Genomic DNA, 19,701 nt, shown 5'->3' on the forward strand with positions numbered 1-19,701 from the left:
TTTAAACCATACCGAGTGTTATACAATATATATACATGTTAGACCCTTTAGTATGTAGTATAGTACGACACAAATTAGATGTAACATCGGAAAATGCAATGGAATGAAAATAAAACCGATTACTGCCGATTTACACGATCAATAGAAATAGCTCAATATCGCGCCATTCGACGCTATTCGTCGCTATAGATTCACGCGTCAGAGGACGCAAGTGCATGTAAATCGACGCGTCAAATTGAGGAATATATTAGGTCATATGATATTACAAGTTATTACGTTTGTGCAAAGATCATGTTCGTATAAGAAATAAATATTGATAATTTGGGATAGCGTACTTAATTCGGATGTGATCGGTTTTACGAATTTTGCCGATGCGACATCTAAGTTGTGTCGTACTACCTTTATTCCGAGCAGATTAGTTGAACCTAGTGAGACTAGTGTATACTATATATTTGTTCATTACCCACGTAATAGATATTCATTTTTTCTACCTTTTTTTTGCAGTGATCTCATCACAGCTGGAAGGAGCGGTTAGGTATCAGCGACAAAAAGGGTAAGTCTGATTATCAAGCATATATGGGGGAGATCGTTATGTATTATACAACAACAACAGCCTGTAATTCTCACTGCTGGGCTAAAGACCTCCTCCCGCCAAACAGAGAATGAATGTCAAAGCCATCTGACAGATTGACATATGACGTTCGGAAAGTCACACTAAATAATTCTCCTTATAGTATACTAGCTGTGCTCATGACCTTGTACGCGTTTGGATTTAACAAAAGAAAAAATATTGTCGCCTACGTTACTCTTTATTATACATACATATATACAGTTATCTACCCGTCAAAATAGGTCCAGCCGTTCTAGAGATTAGCCGGAACAAACAGACAGACAAAAATCGTAAAAAATGTTGTTTTGGTATATGTACCGTGTTTGAGTAAAAAAAGGGCTATTTTAATATTACAAACAGACACTCCAATTTTAGTATATGTATTGATTAAATCTGAAACGGACCTCCTCAAGTACTTTGGTCATGATCGATATATCGCAAAAGGGGGTACGTAGTAGAGCCGTGATAACTCCAAAATGGTTCACTTTTGGATTACGCATATGGGGGTTAAAATTATTGCAAATAGTCACCCCTATCACCTCCTAACGGATATACGTCGAGTTACCAATAACTAGCTATATAAATAATAATAATAATATAGTGTGCTATTCTTCAATTATTATATTCCGAAGCGATAGTTTTCCAGGTGCATTGTCAGTGGCTTTAAAGTAAATTAACAGCCTGTACATTTCCCACTGTTGGGCTAAGGCCTCCTCTTCCATTAAGGAGAGGGTTTGGAACATATTCCACCACGCTGTTCCAATGCGGGTTGGTGGAATACACATGTGGCAGAATTCCTATGAAATTTGACACATGCAAGTTTCCTCACGATGTTTTCCTTCACCGCTGAGTACGAGATGATTAATAAAGACAAATTAAGCACGTGAATATTCAGTGGTGCTTGCCTGGGTTTGAACCCGCAATCATCGGTTAAGATGCACGCGTTCCAACCGCTGGACCATCTCGCCTCACCTCAATGGCTTTATGTGCTTTCAAAGGCCCAGAAGTGATGTTGTGTATGTTGAACGTCCAAAATACGAGTGGCTATTGTCGTTAAAAATACGATTTTTTTTTAATTGGCTCAGCTTTTGAACTAAGGACTTCTGATCTGCGGCCTATACAGTTTGATACTTACTGCAACAATAAGTCTGTATATTCAGCAAGGAATGTATAAATAAATTAAAAAAATTTAATGTTATTGTTTTTTGAAAAAATCCGGACTGTAGGTTCCGGGGTTCGTAGGCAGTATCCGAAAAAAATTATATTCCGAAACAACCCTTTAAAACGGTTGCCGGATTACCTGGTGTCCACTGTAATAGAATAATAGGAATAAAGTCAAATTTACCTTGTAAGTTATTTTGTCATTTTCTGAATGATCTATCAAGGGACTTGCAAGTCTTCCAGGGTGGTGATGTCCACGGGCGGTGGTAGTCACTCACCAACACCATCACGTGAGCCTCCTGAAAAATCAAAAAATCAAAATCAAAACTTTATTCAAGTGGGCTTTTACAAGCATTTTTGAATCGTCATTTAACAATTAAGTGAAGCTACCACCGGTTCAGAAAGTAGATTCTACCGAGAAGAACCGGCAAGAAACTCAGTATTTATTCTTTTTTAACATTTAAAAATATAAAATGACGATTCAAAAGTGCTTGTAAAAGCCTACTTGAATAAGGTCTATTTTGATTTGATTTGATAAAATTAAACCATACGATTCAATTCAATTCAATTCTTAGTTTAATGGCTTTTAGTTGTGCCGGCAGGGCACAGATTATTTCGCCAATGTCACGTAGGATGGAGAAGACACGAATGAGATTGATCGGTACGGTTGAGACACTAAACTCAATTGAATTTTAAAGTCAAGAATAGTAGTATTAATTTCCTTGTTAATCCTTAACCTAGAACAACACAAACATTAAGAGTTAATAATAAGATAATTAAAAAAAATAGTTGTTAGTATTCTAAACTATATATGTAACAAAATATGAAAAATTGGACTATTCACAACTTAATTTTATTTAATTTGATATATTTACATAAGATTGAACAAAATGGACTAAACACAAACGTCAACAAACATTCAACATTTATAGGGCGAGGGACTTTAGGAGGGAGGATGTCATAAATGGGACGAAGAAGTTTAGGGCAAAGGAACAGGATATGGGTTGCAGAGCCTTCGTCTAGGCCACATTCACACAGCGAGTGATCACGAACTCTGATTTTTGCTAGATGAGTAGGTGTGCATGAATGGCCGAGGCGTAACCGACAGATGGTGGAGGTGACCCAACGGTCAGCGTGCCTGTGAGATGAAAACCAAGGTCGCCTCGGAATTTCAGGTTGTAACGCCGAATAATATTTACCCTTGACCAATTTTGATGAAACCCAAAAAGAATTCCAGGATTTAATCATTTCAGCTTTGGCAAGAGAAAGCAAATCCTGAGATGTGTTGGCAAAATGCTCAGATGTACCAGATTGGATAGCAATCTTAGCATATGAGTCTGCCATCTCATTACCAGATATAGCTGAATGGCTAGGAATCCAGACCAGCAGGACTTGTAGCCCTTGTTGATGACAGGACAACAGGGCCTCTCTGATCTTAAAAACGATTGAAAGTCTTGATCTGCTACGAAAAGGATTCTCTTTAATGGCTAACAGACAGCTTAGTGAGTCACATAAAATAATTGTTTGCTGAATATTGTGTGACAGGGCATACTTTACGGCTTCCAGTAAAGCGATGGCCTCACCGGAGAATACAGAGGTTTCGGGGGGACATTTAAATAATAGTGCTATTTTAAATTTAGGAATCCAACAAGCTGCACCAACGCAGCCGGTCGGCGAGAGCTTAGAGGCATCAGTATATATAGGGAGATGATTAGGCCAATTTTGATGAAAAATTGTTTGAAATTGGATATTAGCATCAGGGGAACCTTTTACGAGACCAAGATTTGTTATTACCGGAGGATTATAAATAAGTGCTTTAAAGGAGGTGGAAAAAAGAGGATTAGAGGGAAAAGTGGTAAGTGGATGGGGGAGTTTGGTATACTTGAGGAAACTGTTTAATAGGAATGGGGATGCCGGATTATCTGGGTTACAAAGGTGGGATAGTTTGTTTAATCTAATCAGTAGAGGATGGGAGGGTAGCTGTAACAATCTGATGATAAAGCGGTCACAAAGATATTGCCTCCTTATCTGTAGAGGAGGGTCAACACACTCAACCTGCAGAGCGTTAGTAGGGGTGGATTTCATCGCACCCAATATAATACGGAGACATTTATATTGTATTTTATTTAATTTTTCTGAAGCTGATTTATTAAAAGGATCTAGAACGAACAGTCCATAGTCCAAATGACTACGAACTATTGCGTTATAGATCAATTTTAATGTATAAGGGTGAGCTCCCCACCAGACTCCAGACACTGCTCTAAGGGCATTAATAGATTTTTCACATTTCTTGGCTATGTAATCGGAGTGAGAAATTCCGTTCAGTTTGTAATCGAGAATTATACCAAGAAATTTTGTTTTGTCTACAAAGTTAATGCATTGACCCTCATAAAACAGATCAAAGGCAGGAATACGTCTTTTTTTCGTAAAAATCACTGCTTGACTTTTGGCTATCGACAGCGACAAGCCATGGTCACAGAGCCATTGGGATAGGTAATGCAAAGCAGAGTTTAATCGAAATGATAAATTTTCAACGGAACTTGATCTATGATATAAAACTATGTCATCAGCATACTGGAGGATGTTACAAAAGTTGTTAACAGACAAATCGAGGTCATGAGTGTATATGCTATAAAGCAGAGGACTGAGTACAGAGCCTTGAGGAAGACCTTTCCAGACGAATCTGGGGGGAAGTGAGAGATGTTGGTGTCTTACCGTTATTGATCTGCAAGTTAACAGATTACATATGAAATGAACTATCCTCGGTGGAATACTCAGCTGTTGCATTTTCTGCCTGAGCAACGGAAGAAGGACATTATCATATGCAGAAGATATGTCTAGAAATATTCCCACAAGGTACTCTCCTTTCGCAAAGGCAATCCGAATGTCTGTTGTAAGTATGCTTAGACTATCAATAGTGCTCGACCCCTTCCGAAAGCCAAATTGAGAGGGAGCAAGTATGTTTCTGCTTTCCATTAACCATTCCAGGCGATTCTTCAAGAGATGTTCAGTGATCTTTGCCAAAGTAGATGATAAAGCTATAGGTCTATAAGAATTGCAATCGGAAGGGTTCTTACCCGGTTTAAGAATGGGAATAACAATTTGTGACTTCCAAGATTGCGGGATGATTCCTTTGATAAAAACCGAGTTTATAATATTTAAAAAACAATGTTTAGCTTTATCATTCAATTTGGAAATAAAAGAGTAAGGAACGCCATCTTCCCCAGGTGTCGAATCGGATAAACCATTTAGTGTACACTGAAGTTCGGAAAAAGAGAAGGGGGCATCCATTTCATCCAAAGTAGATGCTGGCGTAGAAATTAGAAAACTGTCCTCATATGGGACAAAAGGGGGGGCAAGCTTATCAGCAAAATTGTTAAGCCACTCAGAAGGAGTATTTGAGGTAGGGTTGTCAGAGTTAAGGCAACGGCGGAATTTTTTAAGTTGGGACCAGACTGCAGAGGAAGAGGAACGAGGGCTCAGGGATTCACAAAATTGAATCCAACTGACTTTTTTCTTTTTAGAAATCAGTCGTTTTAATTTGGCGTCGATTCTCTGATACTTGTAAAAATTATCCATAGACATACACATAGTGTATGTTTCTTCAGCCTCTAGTCTCTGTTCAGTTAATCGTTTGCATTCCTCATCCCACCAGGGGGTGGAAAGCAAATGATTTTTTGAGATGTGTTTTTTTGGAAAATGGAGATCAGCTGCAGTTAAAATACCATTAACGAAAAGGTCGTAGCAAAGGATTACATTTCGATAGTCTTGCGACACAAAGAGGGAGTCAATCATGTCGTCAACAGATTCAGCATATGCAGACCAATTAGCATGCTTTAATTTATATTTTAATAAAGGATTTGGGTTGGAGTATGGGATGGATCGGTTATTTAAAGAAAGGAGGATAGGGAAGTGGTCACTACCAAAAGAGGATGATAGGACATTCCAGGATAATTGAGAAGCAAGGGCAGGAGAGGTTAGGGATAGGTCAACAACGGATTTTGGGTTTTGGTTGGGGTATACTCTACGAGTTGGTGAGCCATTATTGAGGATGCAGAGGTTTGCATCATCAAACATGTCCATCAACAAGAGAGCAAACGAATCACAAAAATGTGAACCCCAGGAGGTATGGTGGGCATTAAAATCCCCCATGACAAGGATAGGATGAGGGAGATTAGAGAAGATGGCGGATAATTCGGGAATTAAAGCGGGATTAGGATGAGGGATATACAGGGAGAGAAAAGAGATGTTGAGGGCTCTGACAGCAACAGCATTAATATGCTGGCTGGACAGGGATAGAGGGATTTGGGAAAAGGGAAGGGAGTGCCGAATAAAAATGGCACTCCCGGCATAACCATCACTCCTGTCATCTCTCAAACAGGAGAAGCCCGGTACCCGGAATCGGGATCCAGGGATCAACCAAGTTTCAGAGATGGCAATAATGACAGGTTTATGGAGATTAATAAGAGAGAGGAGTTCGTGTTTTTTAGGCCGGACGCTCTTGCAGTTCCATTGAAGGAAGCTGATTGGGGCCATTTTTAAGGATTGAGAATAGTTGACCTAAGTCTTGAGCAACGTTGGACGGTAAAGGGATATCATTACAGGTTGAAATAATGCTTAGAAGTATCTTCGTTAACATTTCCAAGAAGTTGGGATTGTTATTTACGGGGAGAGGAGTATTTTGGTTGAGAGCACAACCGTTGGGAGTAGTAGAGGGACAATTGCTAACAATGGACTGGAGAGCCTGTTTATCGTATCCTTTTCCAAGCGGTGATCTTGGGCGAGGAGTACTTATAACAGTCTTACGATAGGATCTGACAGGTGAAGGGATAGATTTGTTTGGGATAGTTGGAGAATATATAGGAGGGGTAAACATCTCTTTTGCAATCTCTGCATAGGATCTACGAACAGGAGGGAACCTTGAGGATGCTTCTATATATGACACATTGTCTTGGGACATAACAATTTTTATGGATTGTTGGCGTGAAAATTCAGGACAGTCCTTATCCGTAGTAAAATGAACACCTGAGCAATGTAAGCAAGTGGCGTTATCCTTACTTACATCACAAGACTCACCTGTGTGGGATTTGGAGCACTTAAAACATCTAGGTTGTGATCGGCACTGAGTTTTTATGTGTCCATAACGGCAGCAGTTCAGGCATTGGATCGTCGGAAGTTTATACATTTCTACAGGTAGGGAAGTATGATAGGAAAACACTTTATTGGGAAGCATTTGCCCCCTAAATGTGATAACCACAGATTGGGTTGGGACCCATGTGACAACACCATCGGTAAAAGTTTTCCTGTTAAGGCGTCTGATTTTTAAAACTTCACCACATCCAGAGGGAAGTTCGAGTGATGTTGCTAATTCATCCATTGTCCAGTCCACGGGAATACCCTTAATCAAACCCATTCTAGTAATATTGAAAGTCGGTACAATAGCTTTATATTTACACATTTCAATAACAGGGTTTGCTAGAAAGGAATTTGCTGCCTTGCTTGTTGAAAACTCAACAGATATTTTATTGCGTCCTACATTTTTAAGACCATCATTAATAATACCACTAATTTTGTGAGTATGTAGAAATTGCCCAAATTTGATAGCCCGTATAGTAGTTCCTGAAGCAGGATCAGAGACTTCCCGGGACACATGAACAATGAAAGGGCCTTTGTCACTGTCTAAGTAACTCTTAGGGCCTTCAGAGTAGGAAGGATGGGTGTAGATTGTTTGGATGGAAGGAGTTGCGGTTGTGGGATGAATTACCGTTTTTTTTATGTTGGAGTCGGAATTAATCGATTCCTTATCACTTTGTCGTTTACGAGAAACAGGTAAAGAAGGAGAAGAACAATTATCGGGAACTAAATCTACTGAGCCACCTGGATCAGGGGGTTCGGGAGGAGTATCAACCTCCATTATAAAACTTAAAAACTACAGAATATTAAAATACAGCAAATACTCACAATATGAATAAATGTTAGTAACACCACTAACCCAAATATCAACTAATAGTACTATTAACAGTAAAATACACTACAGAACTAAACGTAAACACTCAAAATCTCTTAACACGTGTGTTAACCAACACTAACGCAAGCGAAAAAAACAAACCATACGATAAATCTAATATAACTAAATTACTGACAATCTTAAAAAAAAAAAGAAACAAGTAACTCATCTGACATTCACAGATAATAAATAAAACGACTTTTATTATCTGTATCATTATTTGCACAAGTCATTGCAACATTTTTGCACAACATGGCGTAAAAGCATGGAGTCATACAGTGATATTCAAATAAACAGATATGTTTTACCCATACTAAACAACAGAAAAAAGTGTGCCGCGCCGGGGACCGTTTATTTTACATTTCGTTACAAGTCAAAAGGATAGCTTGATAAAAACAATGAGTAAAAGGGATAACTAGATGTTTTAATTACGCAAAACGTATTACTACGTAATTATGATGTATTATAACGTATTACTACGTAAAACGACTAAAGGCAAACGTCCCAATTAGGACGTTTTCTAGTCTTCACTTTTTGCGCGTTAACACGTTCACTGCCACCTAAATTTTTCCTATGCTTATAGCGATGCCGGCATACATAATGCCGCGAACACGCTAAGCGTGTCCCCGGCATCGCTAGATAAATTGTATGGACAAGCGTAGCGTGTCCACTGGCACAGGAACAAAAAAAATTATTATTTTTTTTGTTAAAACGGTCTTTTTTAGTTAATATTTCTTGTGTTATGCAATAATTAAGGTGTTTAGAATGATGTTGTCAGTGTTTTATCCCGGAATTATGACAAAAAACCGTTTTTATGGTAACTAAACATTATAATGAATCAGTGGTTGTAAAACTTTTTAATAATTTCCCACATATCATATTTACATTGGTGTCGAATTTGATATATACTTTTTATCGCGTTATGATTTAGTTCGTATTTCAATAAAAAAAAAAACTGTTGTATCCCTGCAAAGGACGCGGGTCAGTTTGAAATTAGTAAGGTATAATCAAATAAAATAGAACTTTCAATACAAATTAAAACAGAGTTTAAATTTCGCTTCATAAAGTGTCCATAAAAATCCACCTTCTTTTTTTTTTTTTCTCAAATACATACTTATTAATTTCTAAAATCAATTTTTATCGCACTTATTTCGTTCGCTTTCTTTTTAGTTGCTAGAAATGTTCAAAGGTCATAGGATATCGATTCGGTGCACATGTCTTGATATTATAATAAAGAAAAATTAAATAAGTAATAATTAATAAACAAATAATTAAAAAATAATCAAGCTTCTTGTAAGCTAAACTCGTTTTATTGTTTCATTACTTCAATTCTTGTAACACGAATTTGAAGTTGACATGTGTTTACATTTTTAAGGTAAATCAGCCTTATTTAGTGTTTGATTTTATATATTTGGTGTATGTATGTGGTAGTTAATGATTAATCGAACTAACATATAGGTACTTGTAATACATAATCAGTATCAGTATCAACATAACACAGAGTAAGACAATTTAGTATAAACTTTGTCATTAAATAGGAATGGCAGAATTACGGCTTATATAATTTTACTACAAAGGTGTATAAATTTTTATAATAATAGATATTTGTACAAAAACAAATGTAACAAAGTTCCTCAAATTTGAGAAAACAATAACAAAATTAGTTCAATTGTCAACAAATTGGTAATAAGCCATTAATAAAATGTGGTTTGTTGAAAAAACAGTTTGACAATCTATGATTATCCTTAATAAGTGAACAAGCCTAGCGTGTCGCCGGCATTACAAAAGACATTTTTTTCTAAAATAAAAAAAAAATATTATTTTTAACGGGCCACTTAAAAACTCAGTAGCTTATCGCTTGAAGATTGCACACAATTAGTTTGAATGAATAATTTAGCCTAGTTTTTAAGATATCACTGAAATTCTTAGAACAAGCCTAGCGTGTTCGCGGCGTGGCTATAGAAATTCGCATGAACACGCTAGGCTTGTCGCTGGCACTGAACGTGTTAATGACATATCTGTTTACTTGAACATCATTGGTCCTGTCCGTCTGTTCGAACCTCAGAATCGAAAATGATTATAATTGTTACAAACCTTCGCCCTTATGGAGGACGTAGAATACTTTTTAAACCTATCGACCAACGCCTAGTATAAAATAAATGTTTAAATACTACACGTATAAAAAAAAAACAATTAATATTTATTAGAATATTATTGGACCGGACAGTGTTACTTCGATATTGGTGTAGTTTACGCAAATTTTTACGAATTATTCAAATATTTTTTGGAATAATGGACTAACTACTGAGATACTCGTAACCGATGGCATTATTTTTATTTTTTTTAGTATAAATAATTATTTTTTTTATCATGTAAAACTACATGAAAATATACGCAATTTTAAATTTTTTATAAATGTTTTTTTCAAATATTTTTTGTTGTTGTCACAAAACGATGTTTGTGGTGATAATTGTGTGGTAACTTTACAGTGACTGAATAGGAGCGGTTATGACTACCTAAAATGTGGTGGTCATCTTACAGTGGTATATTAAATTAATAAAAAAAATTAAATACGCTTTCCGGCATTAAATCCTCTGCCATCCTGGATCTTGTCCTGGTATCCAAAACTTTACACCAATACACTGAATCGAACCCATTCACAAACGAACACATTCACTCGCGAGCAAAGAGGAACTAAAACGATTGAAACGATCGCCTCTCTATATATAGAACAAAATGACGCATCGCATAACATATATACATAATGTAATGAAATCGACTATGACTCGGTGTGACCCAGTGGTGAGAACAGCTGAATGTGCACCGAAGATTACCGGTTCGAACCCGAATAAGTGTCCACTTATATTTTAATAGTTACTAGGGCTGCATATAAAAAATCAGTTATGGTCTCATTTTGAAGATTGCGATTTACTAAAAATGGTACTATTTAATTAATTACTTTCCCGGTTAAACAGCGGTACTAGGGCTGTATAAAAAAAACGTATTTATAGGCTGTATAATTCATACACTTTGATTATAAAAAAAAAACGTAGAAAAGAGGTTTCATCATTTTCGCGCCAATTGGATGTGTGACTTACAGTTTACAACGAAATTAAGTCAAAATAAAATCTGTCATGCGTTTCGAAATTCCTAAAAATCTTTTGAATAAACGCGAAGTTCCGCGGAACAAATTCAAATTATATACACTAATAGAAAAAAAAAGCTAATACTTGTTGATTTCCAGATAGACATATGTAACTGTTAATAAATGTTGTTATTTAAATATCTAATGTAACTGTGTTTCAAATGCTAGAGGTAACCGATTTCCTGGGCGGTTCTTCTCGGTAGAATCTACATTTGGAAACGGTGGTAGCCTCAATTAATATAATTTTGTAAAAAGAAGATTCAAAATTTATTTTAAATGCCGACTCATAAAGTCGCTTACCGCTGTTTGTCCCTATGTATGCTTAGATCTTAATAATTACGAAACGGATTTTGATGCAGTTTTTTTAAACAGATAGAGTGATTCGAGAGGAAGGTTTTTGTATTTAATATATGGACAATATAATAAAAAAATACTGATAATTTTATATGTTTCTAATGTTATGTTGTAAGCAAATAAATTGTATAGAATATTTAATATCAGTATTGAACACCTGCGAAGCCGGGGCGGGTTGCTAGTAAAGTATAATTTGATTTTCATCATGACACACCCTATGACGTGTCCGCATGACGTTTTATAAATAATTATTACGTAATCAAATCGTCATGGAACTATCGAGTATTTGCCGGTGTGGCTGAGTGGTTGGAACAGCTGAATATCAACCGATGATCGCGGTTTCAAATCCGAGTATTCAAAAAAACATTTTAGTTATATTATTCTCGTTATAACGAACAGCATTTCAAGCTATATCATTGCTGGAAAGCTGGATAAATCTATGATATTCACTGCTTGTACAACGTCGACGACGCTTCTTTGTCACTCAAAGCGTCACATTTTCGAAAATACATAGTTAATATCATAGATTAATTAAGCCGTCAGGAGCCGACATGACCCAGTGGTTAGAACGCGTGCATCTTAACCGATGATTTCGTGTTCAAACCCAGGCAAGCACCAGTATATATATGTGCTTAATTTGTGTTTATATTTCGTCTCGTGCTCGGCGGTGAAGGAAAACATCGTGAGGAAACCTGCATGTAGACACATATTATGGCAGAATTTCATCGAAATTCTGCCATAATATGTTCCAAACCCTCTGCTTAATGGGAGAGGAGGTCCAGCAGTGGGTAATTTACAGGCGGTTACTTTACTTTGTAAAAACAAACTTTACTTATTAATGAGTCGAGATGGCCCAGTGGTTAGAACGCGTGCATCTTAGCCGATGATTGCGAGTTCAAACCCAGGCAGGCACCGCTGATTCATGTGCTTAATTTGTATTACTAATTCATCTCGTGCTCAGCGGTGAAGGAAAACATCGTGAAGAAATCAGCATGTAACAAATTTCATAGAAATTCTGCCACATGTGTATTCCACCAACCAAAAACCTTCTTCTCAAAGGGAGAGGAGGCCTTTAGCCCAGCAGTGGGAATTTACAGGCTGTTGTTGTTGTTGTTTACTTATTAATCAAGCTCTCGACCAATGGTATCGCGTCGATTAATCGATGTTGTTTATTTCCCTTCCTCCTCTTATGATTGGATTAGTGTATATTTAACTCATAAATTTCCAATAACATCGAAACGCATAACGATTTTTCTCGAATCCAGAATGATTACACAGATTATACATTTTCGACCAATGGTGTCACGTCATTTCAAGGTCAGAGATGTTTATTACGAATGCCTCGTTTTGATGACGTCACTCTTTACGATACTTCTTTTAGATTGCCTCGTCTTTTTTTAAATCGCAGACCCAAAATAGAATATGGTGGGTTTGGAGGGTGGGCGTGATTCAGTGTTACATCATCATCATAACTGAAACTATCTATATATATATATATATGTAAAGTAAAGTAACAGTCTGTAAATTTACCACTGTTGAGATAAGGCCTCCTCTTCCATTAAGGAGAGGGCTTGGAACATATTCCACCACGCTGTTCCAATGCGGGTTAGTGGAATACACATGAGGCAGAATTTCTATGAAATTTGTCACATGCAGGTTTCCTCACAATGTTTTCCTTCACCGCCGAGCACGAGATGAATTATAAACACAAATTAAGCACATACATAGTGGTGCTTGCCTGGATTTGAACCCGCAATCATCGGTTAAGATGCACGCCTTCTAACCACGGGGCCATTTCAGCTCTGATATATATGTTACTTATTACTCATTTAATTTGCTGATTTATTTGAATTGAACGGATAATCGAAGAGTCGAGATGCCCCAGTGGTTGGAACGCGTGCATCTTAACCGATGTTTGCGGGTTCAAAACCAAGCAAGCAACACTGAATGTTCATGTGCTTAATTTGTGTTTATAATTCATCTCAAACCTGTCTGGGTCTAATTTCAAAGAAATTCTGCCACTTGCCATAATGCCGCATTGCTGCCGCGTGGTGGAGTATGCTCCAAACATTCTCTTCGAAGGGAGCGGAGGCCTTAGGCCGGTTGTGGGATGTTTACAGGCTGCTGTTGTTGTTAATACGACTTATTTACATACCGAATATAGTGAAATGGCAGATGTAAGGAGGTGTAGTACGAAACAACTTAGATGTAGCATCGGCAAATTCAATAAAACCCATTACTGCCGATTAACACAACCAACAGGAACAGCTCCCTATCGCGCCATCCGATTTTTTTTTATGTTATAGGTTGGCGGGCGCGCATATGGGCCACCTGATGGTAAGTGGTCACCATCACCCATAGACAATGACGCTGAAAGAAGTATTAACTATTCCTTACATCGTCAATGCGCCACCAAACTTGGGAACTAAGATGTTATGTCTCTCGTGCCTGTAGTTACACTGGCTCACGCACCCTTCAAACCGGAACACAACAATATTGAGTATTGTTATTTGGATTTGAATAACTGATGAGTGGGTGGTACCTACCCAGAGGACCTTGGACAAAGCTCTACCACCAAGTTTTTGATTTCGATATGGTCAAACTAATAACTATGTTGTTTTGTTTTCAGAGAAACATCGTACAATGATCCGACAGCCCTTCGCCGTGTCCTTCGTCAGGCGACGTGCGGGTGAGTCAGATGACTGTTCCCACTTTGAATTGTCTATTTTATTTTTAAATAGCTTCCTCTTTAGTACTAGATATCATTTGTGAGTTTTAAATTAAGATCGACGACCTCCGTGGTCGAGTGGTGTGTACACAGGTTTTCATGGGCACGCCACTCTGAGGTCCCGGGTTCGTTTCCCGGCCGAGTCGATGTAGATTACCATTAGTTTTCTATGTTGTCTTGGGTCTGAGTGTTTGTGGTACCGTCGTTACTTCTGATTTCCATAACCCAAGTGCTTCAGCTAATGTAAAAACCATCTATTAAAAAAAACCGTTACGTAATGTTAAAGATCTAAGCATACATAGGGGCAGACAGCGGTGAGCGACTTTGTTTTATACTATGTATGTAATTATGGGTGTAATTAATTGTTGCAGCTACTGGCCGAACGAGTTCGAGTGCAGAGATGGTACCTGCATCACGGCGGACAGGAAGTGCGATGGTACCGTCGACTGCCCCGACGGTTCCGATGAAACTCACTACCTCTGCCGTCAGACACAGTACGTTACCACAAGTTATATTATATTTAATCTATATCCATCTATATATTTACTTGGTGGTAGGGCTTTGTGCAAGCCCGTCTGGGTAGCTACCACCCCGTCATCAGATATTCTACCGCCAAATAACTGTACTCAGTATTGTTGTGTTCCGGTGTAACTACAAGCACAAGGGACATAACATCTTAGTTCCCAAAGTGGGTGGCGCATTGGCGATGTAAGGAATAGTTAATATTTCTTACAGCGTCATTGTCTATGGGTGATGGTGACCACTTACCATCAGGTGGCCCATATGCTCGTCCGTCAACTTATACCATAAAAAGAAAACTAGGTTTTGTTTTAATTTCATTTTACTTTTTTTATGTATACATAAAAAATACAGCGCCATTTTCTATCTGTCAGCCGCGAAACTCTCGCCCTTTTTTTTAAGGGAAATTGTGTGACTTGACGCAGATGTTGCTTGTTTATTCCATATACAATATATAGATATATATCAACGCACAGCCCAAACCACTGGACTGGGTTGAAATCTGATGATGGCCATAGAAATTTGTTAACGAATGTATATCTATATGTATGTTAGTATTCATACAGTATATATATTTCAGATGTCCTGACTACCTCTTCCGCTGTACGTACGGCGCATGCGTCGACGGCACGGCGCCTTGTAACGGCATTGCCGATTGCGCCGACAACTCTGACGAGCTACAGCCGAAATGTAACAACTATACGTTTGAAATCGGGTAAGATATATCTTTTTATACTGGTCCCTGGAATGTACACCGGCTTTCATTTCTCCGAGGTCCCGGGTTCAATTCCCGGCCGAGTCGATGTTGATAAAGTTCATTAGTTTAAATCAAATCAATTTATTCAAGTAAACTTCACAAAGAAGCGTTTTTGAATCGTCAACAATCAAATACTACCACCGTTTCGGAAAGCTTGTAGCGAGAAGAAACGGCAAGAAACTCGCATAGTTGCTCTTTTTAAATAAAAAGATTTACAATGCTGTTGTAAATGTGTAATTTACAGTAATTAGTGTCCTATGATTTGAGATGAGTTTTCTATTGTCTTGGGTCTGGGTGTTTGTGTTATCGTTACTTCTGATTTTCCACAACACAAGTGCTTTAGCTGCTTACATTGGGATCAGAGTAATGTATGAGATGTTGTCTAATCATCATCATCATGTCAACCGTAAGACGCCCACTGTTGGACATAGGCCTCTCTTAGTGATGTCCACCCTGACCGATGAGTAGCGGCCTGCATCCAGCTATACCCCGCGGACTTGACGAGAACTATTATATATAGTTGTTCAATATTTATATTTATATGTATTTGTTATTGTTGTATAAATCTACTTGATTGTGCCATTTTAGACGAAAAATAAAAAAAGACTTCCTTATATGGATTTAGAATATTTATTGGAATAAATGTAAATTACAATATTTAATTAAAATTGTTCGTTTGTAAATAACTCGTCGTAATGACAGCCGGGCATTTGACATTTCGGAGGCCATTGTATTTGCAAGCGCTAGTTGGCGCTGACATCGCGCTCCCAGCGTATGTGCAATGTCAGTTAATGTGCAATGCTCTCCCAGGGGGCAGTTCAGGTGCAACGACAGCAGGCTGATAGAGGGCGATCGGCGCTGCGACGGCATCCGAGACTGCGCTGACGGCTCCGACGAGACGCTGCTGGCGTGCGCCGGCAACGTCTGCGCCTCGCACCTGTTCCAGTGCGCGTACGGCGCCTGCGTCGACGAGGGCGCCGACTGCAATGACGTGAGTCACTTTTATTTTCCTACCTTTACAGCGTCACCTCGCTCTCACCGAGCCAATTTAAAGACCCAGTAAGCGCCCCCGGTGTTGCAATGACCATGGATGGTAGTCACTTTCCATCAGGTGAGCCTCCAGCTCGTTTGACCGCTATGTATAGCAAAAAATGTAACGGTAGTAAACGCCTCGCTCTCACCGTTGCCGAAGCCGGCGCAGATCTTGTCGCTGATGATGAAGGCAGCGTACTCGGGCGGAGTGCGGCGCCTGCACTCCTCCCAGTCCACGTACGGCATGTCGACCACCTTCAGCTCCGAGGACTCGGTCCCCTGGCGGCTCTGAGTGAGACCCCAACCGGCGGCCTGTAAATAAATAAGTAAAAATCGATTCGAACCGGTGGTATGATAAAAAAGCGTGGAGTTAATACCTGTTGACTTCCAAGCAGGATACATTAATTTAAATAATTGTATTTAATTAACATGACTTTGTATTTTTTGAATGTTAAAAAAGAGTAACTACTGAGTTTCTTGCCGATTCTTCTCGGTAGAATATACATTCCGAACCGGTGGTAGCTTCACTTGATTGTAAAATGACGATTCAAGAGTGCTTATAAAAGCCTACTTGAATAAAGTTTACTTTGATTTTGATTTTTGATTTCAACGGACTTTCGGGCGAGTACTGAGCTCCTCAGCCCGAGGTTGAGCTCTTTTTTTATGGTATAGGTTGGCGCACGAGCATATGGGCCACCTGATGGTAAGTGGTCACCATCACCCATAGACAATGACGCTGTAAGAAATATTATCTATTCCTTACATCGTCAATGTGCCACCAGCCTTGGGAACTAAGATGTTATGTCCCTTGTGCCTGTAGTTACACTGGCTCACTCACCCTTCAAACCGGAACACAACAATACTGAGTACTGTTGTTTGGCATGAGAATAACTGGTGAGTGGGTGGTACCTACCCAGATGGGCTTGCACAAAGCCCTACCACCAAGTAAATTCGGATTTAAAGTTCGTCCTGAGGGTGTCCCCTATGAGAACGCACCTCGGCTCAGAACGAAGTCACGTGTCCATGCGAGCTAGTACGACACGACTCAGATGTAGCATCGGCAAAATTCGTAAAACCGATCACATCCGAATTGAGTACGCTATCCCAAATTATCAATATTTATTGCTTATGCGAATATGATCTTTACACAAACGTAATAACTTGTAATATCGTATGACCTAATATATTCACTTACACACGCACACGCACATGCTTTCTCGTAGCTTCCCTAAAATAAGGCTACCTTACCAACAAACAAGGAATAATTAAATTAAAAAGGCATTATTAACCTTAATTTAAAATTAATGGAATTTTCAGATTGACGAGTGCGCTGATGGTTCTGACGAATCGGATATACTCTGCAAGAGGAAAGTACCACGGACGACGACCACTACCACCACTACGACGACCACGCCGAGTACAACTACAGTGGGGTAGGACTAATCAAGAATATATATAAATATATATGTATATATAGCTATAGCAAGGCTGTGTACTTTACTATCTATATCTTAGTATATATGTATATGCTGAGACGGCTCAGTGGTTAGAACGCGTGCATCTTAACCGATGATTGCGGGTTCAAACCCAGGCAAGCACCACTATATATATGTGCTTAGTTTGTGTTTATAATTCATCTCGTGCTCGGCGGTGTCAAATTTGACACATGCAGGTTTCCTCACGATGTTTTCCTTCACCGCCGAGCACGAGATGAATTATAAAGACAAATTAAGCACATGAATCAGCGGTGCTTGCCTGGGTTTGAACTCGCAATCATCGTTTAAGCACGCCAAATATACCAAACACATGTATACATACCAAACTTGATAAATGAATTTATTGGAATTAATAATTTTTTTTTTAATTTCCAGTGTCCCGAACATGTGCATCCTGCCATCACATCCGAAGAATGGTCTTTTCCTGAAGAACGGCGCCTCGGCTGGGTACAGGCCCGGTGACGTCATACCGACCGTATATTTGAACATCACTTGCATGCCCGGGTACAAGGTGGTCGGCGAGCCGGTCATCATCTGCTTTTCGGGATTGTGGTCGCCGTACAGACTACCGTCCTGTGTCCGTGAGTACCTACTTTATTCAAGTAGGCTTTTGTGAGCAAACTTGGGTCATTTAACGACTGTTTTATGTGAAGCTACCACTTATTGGGAATCAAATCAAATCAAAATATACTTTATTCAAGTAGGCTTTTGCAAGCACTTTTGAATCGACATTTAACAATTAAGTGAAGCTACCACCGGTTCGGAAAGTCGATTCTACCGAGAAGAACCGCCAAGAAACTCAGTAGTTACTCTTTTTCAACATTTAAAAAAATACAGTCATGTTAGTTAATACAATTATTTAAATTAATATATCCTGCTTGGAAGTCAACAGGTATTAATTCCGCGCTATTTTATCATCTACAAAATCTTGTATCGAATGTAGATTCTACCGAGAAGAACCGGCTAGAAAGTCAGTAGTTACTTTAAATTTATAAGGAATTATAATTTCATTACATAGTAAAAAACACAGTCGCTTACTGCTGTAGTTTCCTTATGTTTTAAATCAAGCAAGCAATGTTAACGAGCAAGTGACTTCATCATAGGCCCGGCCAATCAGGAGCGTTTTGTGTCACGTGACAAACTTTTGAAAAAATGCATTTTTATTTATGAATTTTTGAATAAATTAAGTATTATTTTCAACTTTCGTTAATAAATAAAATTTTTAAACTCATAAAATACACTGATTAGAATAAATCACAATTTATTTTTCGCATTGTCAAATAGCCTATTGTATAGAATATGTGTTTAAAAGTCAACAAATATCAGCTCAACGCGTTATATCATCTACATAATCTTGTAACGAATGTTAAGCCTTATTTACCGATAATGTTTATTTATTTATTTATTTATTCATTTATATCTTACTACAATGATTGTACACTTTTGGATCCCTGATTTCTAAACTAGATTAAACTGTATTTTAGAAATCAGTGCTAACTCATCGGACATTTAACATAAGTAAAATATAAAAAAAAACAAAAGAAACAAACAAAGAATAAGGTCAAACATAACATGCTCATAGGGTTAAAGTTAAGTAATACAATATAAAATTATTTTGTGTCTCTGTGTGTGCATGTGTGTGTGTGTGTGTGTGCATGTGTGTGTGCATGTATGTGTAGGTGTGTGTGTGTGTGTGTTTATTACTGCAAAATTGATATTATAAAAAAATAAATAAAAAAATCCCGCCGAGTTTCTTTCGCCGGTTCTTCTCAGGTCTGACGTGTTATATTCCGAACCGGTGGTAGATTATCGACGGTCAATAAGAATGTGTAGACACTTCTATTTTGAATAAAGGTTTTTGACTTTTGACTTTGACTTTTTGATGTATTTAT

General features: G+C 38.2%; 1 protein-coding gene across 1 annotated transcript in view; it reads left to right on the forward strand.

Annotated features, from left to right (window-relative positions):
• The window catches only part of LOC124541354 (modular serine protease-like), a 37,506-nt gene that overhangs the window by 3,137 nt on the left and 14,668 nt on the right, over positions 1-19,701 (forward strand). The window contains exons 2-8 of the mRNA XM_047119208.1: positions 505-553; positions 13,907-13,966; positions 14,377-14,499; positions 15,105-15,239; positions 16,092-16,272; positions 17,631-17,746; positions 18,185-18,390. Of these exons, the coding sequence (XP_046975164.1) occupies positions 505-553; positions 13,907-13,966; positions 14,377-14,499; positions 15,105-15,239; positions 16,092-16,272; positions 17,631-17,746; positions 18,185-18,390 (870 nt within the window). The remainder of the gene's footprint in view (positions 1-504; positions 554-13,906; positions 13,967-14,376; positions 14,500-15,104; positions 15,240-16,091; positions 16,273-17,630; positions 17,747-18,184; positions 18,391-19,701) is intronic.

This window comes from Vanessa cardui, chromosome 28, assembly GCF_905220365.1.
Source record: "Vanessa cardui chromosome 28, ilVanCard2.1, whole genome shotgun sequence".
Classification (NCBI taxonomy): Eukaryota; Metazoa; Arthropoda; class Insecta; order Lepidoptera; family Nymphalidae; genus Vanessa; species Vanessa cardui.